Source organism: Pteropus vampyrus, unplaced genomic scaffold (genome assembly GCF_000151845.1).
Source record: "Pteropus vampyrus isolate Shadow unplaced genomic scaffold, Pvam_2.0 Scaffold649, whole genome shotgun sequence".
NCBI classification, from domain to species: Eukaryota; Metazoa; Chordata; class Mammalia; order Chiroptera; family Pteropodidae; genus Pteropus; species Pteropus vampyrus.
Window position 1 is genome coordinate 7194 of NW_011889430.1, and position 8995 is coordinate 16188.

At 46.3% G+C, this 8995-nt stretch overlaps 1 protein-coding gene across 1 annotated transcript in view; it reads left to right on the forward strand.

The window, feature by feature from the left end:
* The first annotated feature begins 1066 nt into the window (after window positions 1-1066).
* LOC105308974 (nucleoside diphosphate kinase 7-like) overlaps window positions 1067-8995 on the forward strand; it is a 52386-nt gene continuing 44457 nt past the window's right edge. Inside the window, exons 1-3 of the mRNA XM_023525924.1 lie at window positions 1067-1139; window positions 4514-4671; window positions 7124-7192. Of these exons, the coding sequence (XP_023381692.1) occupies window positions 1067-1139; window positions 4514-4671; window positions 7124-7192 (300 nt within the window). The remainder of the gene's footprint in view (window positions 1140-4513; window positions 4672-7123; window positions 7193-8995) is intronic.

An 8995-nucleotide genomic window follows, 5' to 3' on the forward strand; every position in this document is an offset into this window, starting at 1 on the left:
TCTCAGGTTCTGGAGGCAGGCAGAACTGGGTTTAAAATTCACTTGTCACTTACTAGCTGCTGGAGCATGTGGTTTACCCATTGAGTGTAGAGGGCGAACATCTGCAAAGTGAAGGTGATAATAGTGCTTCTCTCGTGAGGCCGCTGTGAGGATGACACAAAATAGCGTGACCGGCACGTACAGTGCCTGGGAGATTGCAGACCAGCTGTTACCCTCTTCCACAGCGTGGACTCGCGTCCGATGGGTGACTGGTTAAGTCTATTTCTAAAAGTACCGTCTGACCTTCGGGGTACCTGAGTACTGCGGTGCCAGTTTCTCCTTCCCCTCTCCAGCCGTGACCGGGTTAGGAACTGCGGGGCCAGAGGGGTCTTCCGAGCTCGCTTCGGGCCATGGGGCTGAGCCTGGGGTTTTCCCGGGACGCTCGTTGCCGTCTGTCATTCCTCTAGCGGATAAGCGGGCACCGAACACCGCGTGCCCTTCCTGCTGCACGCTGCCCCCGTCAGGCTGCGGCGGGTCACCTCCCGCGCGGAGCAGGTGGCTTCCGAGCACACCAGAGGGAACCCGACCCAAGTTCCCGGTTCCGGCTCGTGCAGCCCGGCGGCTGGGCGCGGGGAGGGCTCTGCACGGCCCACTCGGCCTCCCTGCCCTGGGCGGCCTTGGCGTTTGCTTCACGGTCTTCGGGGAGCTTCCCCAGCCCCTCACGAGGGCACGAGGGCACGAGGGCGTCCAGCCGCGTTCACGAACGCAGCGGGAAGAGCGCTTCCCCCTGGTTCTGGCAAAAAAAAAAAAAAATCCCAGGCAGGGACTCTGGCTGGCTTGGGCCAGAGTTGCTCCGGCCCACGGAGCACCGCACGGAGGCCAGCCCCGAGCAGGCGGGTGTCCTCGGCCTGCGAGGCCGTGGTCCTAGGGCCATGTCGGATGACGGCAGCTCCTCTCCTAATCTGATGGCTAACGGGGCCGGTTTTCCTAAAAGAGGGCGGGGGCTCCGAATCCCAGGAGAAGCGAGGGTCCCCAGAAGAGAAAGCAGAGATGTCTGATGCTGGCCACGACTGGCCACAGGGCGGCCATGCGCGAAGAAGCCTTCGAGCAGGACACACGAGAGGCAGAAGGACACGAGAGGCCCCGGGGGGCGGAGAGAGGTGATTTGACATTCAAAACGTTTAAGAGGTGGCATTCGTGGAGTCATAAACAAACCTTGAAAAACAAATTGTTTATGCAAACACCCTCCCAGTAAAACAAGCAGTCTGCTACGTGTGACCCTTTTGAACTTGTTTGCTGCGTGGCCTGCAGTTTTACTTGTTGATTTTGTGCTACTTCATTTACATAGTTATTGCCATTTGTTAAGTCACCTGGACGTTTTCTGTCTAGACCAAAGTAAAGGACATATGGTTATTGACAAGTTAATTTGTCTTTTCAAGTTGTTAAACACACAACAGGCTTCTTAAATGCCCCTGTCTCCTGCCTCTACACACAGCCAACTGGATATAAAAAAAAAATCAATCTTTTCGACTCATGGCAGAATGACAGTGCTCCTTAGACTTTGACTTTTTTAAATTGGTTTATCTGTGAGTAGCATTATTCTGTCAAACGATACATTCCAGGACTAGTTTAATGTGATTACAGATTTATAATAGATACAGATTTCTCTTTGTAATACTGTTTTTGTATTTAGATCTTACATAATCGTGTAAGGCATTTTTTTTTTATTGTAATAAGTAAGACCCTTTTAGGCATCCGTGAGACCACACCTGCTTTCATAATAATAGGTTTATTTGCTGTTCTGCACTAACGGTAGAAAAGCAATAGCAGGCAAGGCTGCCAGCCCCTGAGCACACGTCAAGGCCGTGGCCCGGGCCGTACTAGTAGTCAGTGTGTTTTTAACCACCACACGTTGCAAGTGGGTGCGGGGAGCCACTCTTACTTAAGAATGTCCTTGACGCAGCAGCGAATGTCATTGATTTTCAACCCCCGAGGACAGGCCTCACTGCTGTTGTGTGCGAAGCCACGAGGCGCCTTGCTCCACGCCGAGATGCGGCGCTGTGTTCAGGGGCGGGCCCTGTGCCGTTGCTGGAGCTGCGGGCTCAGCTGTGTGCGTTCTCAGGGATGCCATTTCTACCTGATAGAATGGCTGGCACACAGACTGCAGTTATTCAGACTTGGGTACTGCCAAGTATTCCCTTCAAAATTAAGTGTGTCATATCAAAGAAATGACAGCTGGTGTGGTCATTGCCAAGTATCAAGTTCCTGGTGAAGACGAAGTTCTAGGTGAGAGCTGGGACTGGGCCCGACAGCCTCCCAGTCTTCGGAGGCAGTGCTCACGAAATCGGTGGTGACGTTAACAAAGGTGACTTTCTGGATGTGGTGTGGCAAAATGAGTCAGTGTTTGGAAGATCTGCATGACTCGGTGAACTAATACTTTCTAAATGATCAATGTGTGATGTTACGAAATCATGCCACGGGTAAAAGATTCGCTCGAAGTACAAGACAGAGCAATAGATTTTAACCGCCAGGGTTGAAAGAAAGTTCACCAGCGGAGGTTTGAAATCATGTTATCTCAGTTCCCAGTGTCCTTAATCTCCTTTCATTCCTAACTGTCCCGCTAGTCTGTGAATTTTCCATTGGATGTTGTGATTCACTCTAATATTTTTCTTCTTTACTCGCGCACATCGCCTTTGATAGATCTTTCTTCATTTTCGTTCTTCCATCCCCAGCCTTTAGGTATTTTCTCAAAACTCATTCCTCCCAGCTCGGTTTTGCCTTTGCCCTCCTTTTGGTCAAACGGGAGTCGTCTGTCCTCATCATTTCAGCCCTGACCTCTCTGCACCCCTCAGCGTATTCCTCTGTGGGATGACATCCATCCCCCTAAACCCCACCTTTATGCAGGAAGTTCCTGCACTCGTCCCTTGATGACTTTTTTCAGCCATTGGATGAAATTCTGTTTCTGTGTCCAAAATAATTCAGTGTCTTTTTGTTCATTGATCTGGCTTCCTAACTTGTTTCCTCCTTAAAGGCGCTGCGTTCTTCCCGTCATCAGACTCAAAAACCCCACTCCTGCACCCTCCCTCCCGCTGCGTCCAGTCCCGGCCTGCGCCCTGGGGTTCGGAAGCGTCTTCTGTCCTCCCTGCCTCCTCCGCGGCTGCCCTCCGAGCCCACTCAGCGCACTAGGCGACTCCGCGGGCCGTGGTCACTTCCGCCCTTACTCCTGGGCCCAGACCGGCTGCCCGTCGGTCGTCTCCCTGAAACACCACTCCGGTCCCGCATCGTCCCGCTCCACCTTCTCAGGGACTCTCCATTTCTTTCGGCCGTGTTCCCTTTTGGAGGAAAAGTGTTCTCCTAGATTCCCAGTGTTGACATAAGCTATTTTAATTACGATACAACTTAAATATGTCCAATTATAGAACGAAGTGTAACTTTTGTATATGTAACTGTTTAAAGCAACATATCGATTCATTATAAACAAAACTATAAAATAGATGAAATATAAGCTAACGGCATAGACGCGACACAGGGTGTTTGCCCAAACTAAAGCATCGAGTTTGACGTGAATATGGTGCAGGGTGTTCGGAGCTTGACATGGACCTGTTAGGCTCGTCACACTCCCGAGAGGCCTTTGCTTCCCCTGCATGCTGGGACGTCATTCGGCCTTCACTTGGTACAGATGTGTCATTTGAGAAAGAGATCTATCGTCTTTTTTTTTAATCCTTCGGCCCGCTACAATTAGAATAGCATACTTGGTTGCAAAAACAGTAAATAAAAATGCATATTCAGGCACTGATATGCTTGGTGCTTTGGGGTTACTAGGCCAGCATCCAGATAATCCAGAATTGGGGTGTGTGTATCTGTATGTGAGGGAGGGAGGGAGAATTTTCGTTGACTTGAGAAGGAGGAACTTATAAGACGATTTAGAAAATGAACAGAATCTCAGCATCAGCCCAAGCTTGCAGAGGCCGCAGACCCCCCTCGCTGTACAGGTTGCTGACCTGCCGGGGGGTAAGGACGGAATCCTCTTTGGTGGCGTCCACGGCCTTCATGCACTCGAGTTAAGTCTCCCTGCTCGTTCAGCTCTTTTTTGACTTCTTCCTGTCGTGCGAACCCGCTCCCATTTTCCCAGATCTGTGCCTTGTCTCCTCTCGGGCCTTTGTCCCTGTGCAAATCCTGTCTGTCTACAGCCTTTGAGGATTAATCGACGCTCTCATTTTCCCTCGAGGCTTCAGTCCACCTCTTCAGCTATAATCTGATATTTCTCTTTTTTCGAACTTCTCCTCTGAACATTCTTCATACTTAGTACTTTGGAATATTTTTTTCCTAATATTGGTTTCAACTGTTTGATTTTCACGTTTTCTATATCACTGGATTTGAGGGGTTTTGAAATCAAATATCTTAAAAGTTTTTTAATCTTCAGGGTCATTGTTGATAATTCTTGAAGCGCTTACTAAGTGAATCAAATAACTATGAAAGGCTCAGTATTAGGGGTTTAGTTTCCCCTGCAGAAATGTGTGATTTCTTCATACAGAGTGCAAGCAAAGCAATTTGATGCAGAAAACTTGCATTTCTAAGAAATCAAATAGGAATTCTGCATTTTCACCCATTCGTTCTGCATTTTCAGGACTGCTGGGGAAGATCCTGATTGCCATCCGAGACGCAGGATTTGAAATCTCAGCTATGCAGATGGTACGTAGTTTGCAATGCGTCATAACCTATTAAGGAATTTTTTTCTACATAAGCTTTAACATGTTTTATGTTGAATTTTCCCTGTTCATGCAAGACATTAAAAATTAAAAATATAGTTACTGAACTTGATTACCTTATAATCAAAAAATGTTTTTGAAACAATTTTGCCCTGAGAGAACTAATATTCAAATGGTGCGCCTCATTTGAGTTTATAAGGTATGGTCCGACAATTCTCGGAACTTTAGTTGCAAAATAAACATGGACTAACGACGTATTTAATTTTTACAAACTAAACACAGACGTAAGCCGAGTAGTCATAATGAATTTTCCTTGTGGAGTCGGGACTGAGAAGCGGATGGAGGAGGAGGGTCAGTGCGGGTGTTGCGCCTGACCGGGGCCTTTTGCTGGTCCCTGGACTTTCGCTCCGCACCTTCTCTGGACTTAGCGCATGTCACGCCCTCCGCTGGCAGGCGTGCCACCGGCCCCAGGGCCCCCGGTCGCTCAGCATCACCCTGTCCCCTCCGCTGGCCCCGGTGCCCCCGGTTGCTCAGCGTCACGCTGCCGACACGTTTCCAGGAAACCCTGCACGGAGGGCACAGCGCCGGTCCCCAGGAGCTCGTGCCTTTGTGCTCCGCACATCTGGCTGGAAGTTGGGCACAAATTACTACAGGAATCAGATCGGCGATTAGAGTTCACCGTGTTCAAAGACCAGCGAATTCATGGCGTTAGGATAGTGAAGTGCTGATTTTGGAGCTGCGAATCTTCTTACCAATATAATTAGTATGTGCTTCTTCAGAAAAGGAAATGATCTTGATTTCCATGAAGACTTAGGATCACCCGAGGTCGGGGTCAGGGCGCTGACTGGGGTTCTGGCTGTTTTGTGTCCCTGGTTGGTGGGAATGCCCACAAGCCAGTGAAAGATCAGAAATATCAACTCGTTTGCAAAATCATCAGGCAGAACGTGGAGACTGATGAGGAAGCTGATATTTGCGGAGTCTTACCTGGAACCATAGAGGGATTGTTAGCCGAACGAAACCTTCTCAAACAGCAGCTTAGTGATGTACTCACAGGACTGTAGGACCTAAGCTTGCTTAAAAAATCATCATTGTGGAAATTTTAGCTTTAAACGTTGATCTAACTCTAGCCAGACCAACTTGCCCCTAGCTCTGCAGTCGGCCATAGTAGGTGCTCGGTGAAAACCAGGATGATGCAAAAAGCATTAACTGATCCTATGTGTGGGTTGGGGGTGTGTGAGGGGTGGCAGTTTAATGACAACCATAGTCCTTGAGTTTTACAGTCAGAAAGATCTATTTCTGAGTCACAGTTCAGCTCTTTTCTAGGTATGTGACCTTGGCCAAATTTCAAGCATTATCTTGCGTTCTCTCACCTAAGCAACAAGAACATTGTCTCAGTGGATTATTCTGCAGGTTAATTGAAATAACTTTACCCAATGGAAAGTTTCCATTGCAAGAATTGTAGAATTTCCAGTGCAAATTACTAAATACTTAATTCTATCTTCTGTTATTACTTCGTTAATAACACAGGTTGTGTGAACACAGGATAAAAAAAACTGGAATCAAACAATTCCCTCCCTGCAACAGTTTCGTTGCCTCCTAGTGTGAACTGCTCAGTCTGAGTAGACAGATTTCTTGGTGATCGTCGATCCTGGTGACAACACAGAAGCAGAGTGGGGGCTGGGGAATAAAATTGGCAATTCTGAGGCTATTTTAAAAAATATACAGTCTTAGTTTTCGATCCACTAGAACTTAACGAACTTTTATTGCTAACTGAATTGGGACAAGAATGAGCCCTTGTACGCGTATCTCGTAAGCATTGTCTTCACAGTTCTTTTTGAAGAGCACGGGGAAGCCAGACTTGTGGAAGTGCTTGGTGAGGAAACAGACCAGGGATTTTTCCGAACGCTTAGGAGAAAAGGGTATATTTTCAGCCCTCTCTACAAAATCCAAAGTACTTTTCTTTAGTAATATTCTTTCCCTGTGTCACTAATTATCAGTAAACTATATTGTATACGTCTTTTTTTTTTTTTGTATTGAGGATGAGGTTTTATTCAGAGAGGGGTACAGTCTAGTGGTTAAGAGCGTGATCAGACTGAACCGGAAGGCAAGTTCGTCAAGGTTGCGTAACCCCTCCGGGTCTTAGCCTCATCTGTAAATTGGGGCTGTTAAGACCACTTATGTCGCAGGGTCGTTGTGACGAGTAAATGAGATGATGTATGCACAGGACCTAGAACAATGCTTGGTGTATTAGGCACTCAACAGTTATTATACATTTTTATTATTGATGAGCTGATCTTTAAAGAGTGATTTATGCAAGGTCAACATTTTAAAGTAAAGAAAATATATCGACGAGATCAGAAATGCTGAGTGCTAAGCGCAGCTCATTGCCTTTGGTTGGTTGGCTGATAGTTTTTGTTTTTTTTTTTTCAATATAGTTCAGCATGGATCGAGCTAACGTTGAAGAGTTTTACGAAGTGTACAAAGGAGTGGTGTCCGAGTATAACGTAAGTGCGAGGTGCGCGTGAAGCGCTGGTGCTCAGAGCAGTTCGTGGGTCTCACGTCTTGGGGAGCTCAGCGTGACCTTTAACCATGAAAGCATTCCTTAAAGTAGTCACGATACTGCCAGTTGCCAGCCGATCATGCCCAGTGACTGAGGCATTCTTATCCCAGAGGGCCACTGGATCAGTTTTAAAAATACGATATTATTTCATTTATGAAACAATTATATACAGGTATGCAAGAAAAAAACTTGCTGGGTGGGCTATTGACACATTTTGAAATTCTCTCTGGAGTTTATAATATTCTCAGGATGGAAGACTGTCTTAAATGCTTTAGAAAGTTAAAAGCAAATAGTTCTTAACATTATGGTATCACGCCACAGCAGTACATAATACCAACTTTCATGACACAAATGCGGATGGTGTCATCTGGAAATGTGACAGAGACAAAGAAATACTAAGACTTAAAAGGAGTCGTTCAGAGGGCAGTGAAATACGTCCTTGAAAACAAATGACTATATTCAAGTCGTTTGACTGTGCGGAAGCCAAATCTTAAATTAAAATCACATAGAGTAGATCAAAGTCAGTTTCCCTCCCCTCTTTATCAAATTATCTCAGATACATTTGCACTGGTGGCCGGCCTCATCATCCGCGTTTTGTAGAGTTTTGCATACAGGCTTTTCTTTTTGCATAAAGTTCACTGTTCCTGACAAGAGACTCGATTCCCCCGCCCTGTCCCCCACTTCTCAGCCCGCCTTAAAACAGGAAAATGAGGTGGTCCAAGAACTGCCTGAGCCTTGGTCTCATTTGCCCCCCACAGTAAAGGCTGATAACGCAGTAGCCCATGCTGCATTCAGCACACTGATAGTTCCCTCCTTGTTGGAAGGAACCAGAGGATTTTGCCTTTTCTTATAGCTTCTCGAACTTCCGTGCTACTGGCTTGTCCACTTTACAGTCATGCCTTTCTTAAATGGAAGGTATTTTTAAATGTGTTAGCGTAACATCATTTATTCAGCCGATGGCAACCGTTTTCCATTTCTTCAGTCTTTCTTTTTACATCTTCCTTCTTTCATTTGTTCAATTTGACTTTTAAGAAAATATTCCTGAAAGCAGCTGCCTTCATTCATCCACATCGTATGGTCGTTTTATCGTATATAAGACTAAGAGACCCAGAGAGACATACCCGCCAGCAGCCGTGCCCCTCAGTTACCCCTTCACACAATGCCACGAGGTGTTGAATTCGGTGACAGTAGTCGAGGGCGCTCGACTTGTTGTAGGTACATGTCTGAGGTGGGCCATATTTACCTTAGGAAAACTTAGAATAAAACCTCATCTCTGACTTTTAACGTCTTTTATATAGTGCTTTAAAATACCGTACATGCAATTTCTTTTTATGTGATATGCATTTATTCTTAGGATTTTTTTTATCTTGGGATTGTGGAGGTAAAATGAACATTTAGGACTCAAGTTTAAGTTCAAGGAAGAGGTACATTAAATGCTGCACACCCTTAGGTGTCTCTTAATTTAGACGGTTTATGTAATTCTGTAAAGTAGGCCTGCATAAAAATAATCTGAAGAGGCAATGTAGCCTAAAGGGACAAAAACAGGTGATCTGATTCTTGCTTACATTCTTGCTGCTTCAGCATTTGCATCATGAAAAGGTGACGATTCCTGTCTCATAGGGTTATCACAACCCACTTACTTGCCACACACATACTGGGCGTCTGTCTACTGGGCGCCAAACCACATGTTAGATCCCGGGCATCAAGCGAACAGCGGCAGAAAAAGCTCACAACCCGTGTTGGTGGA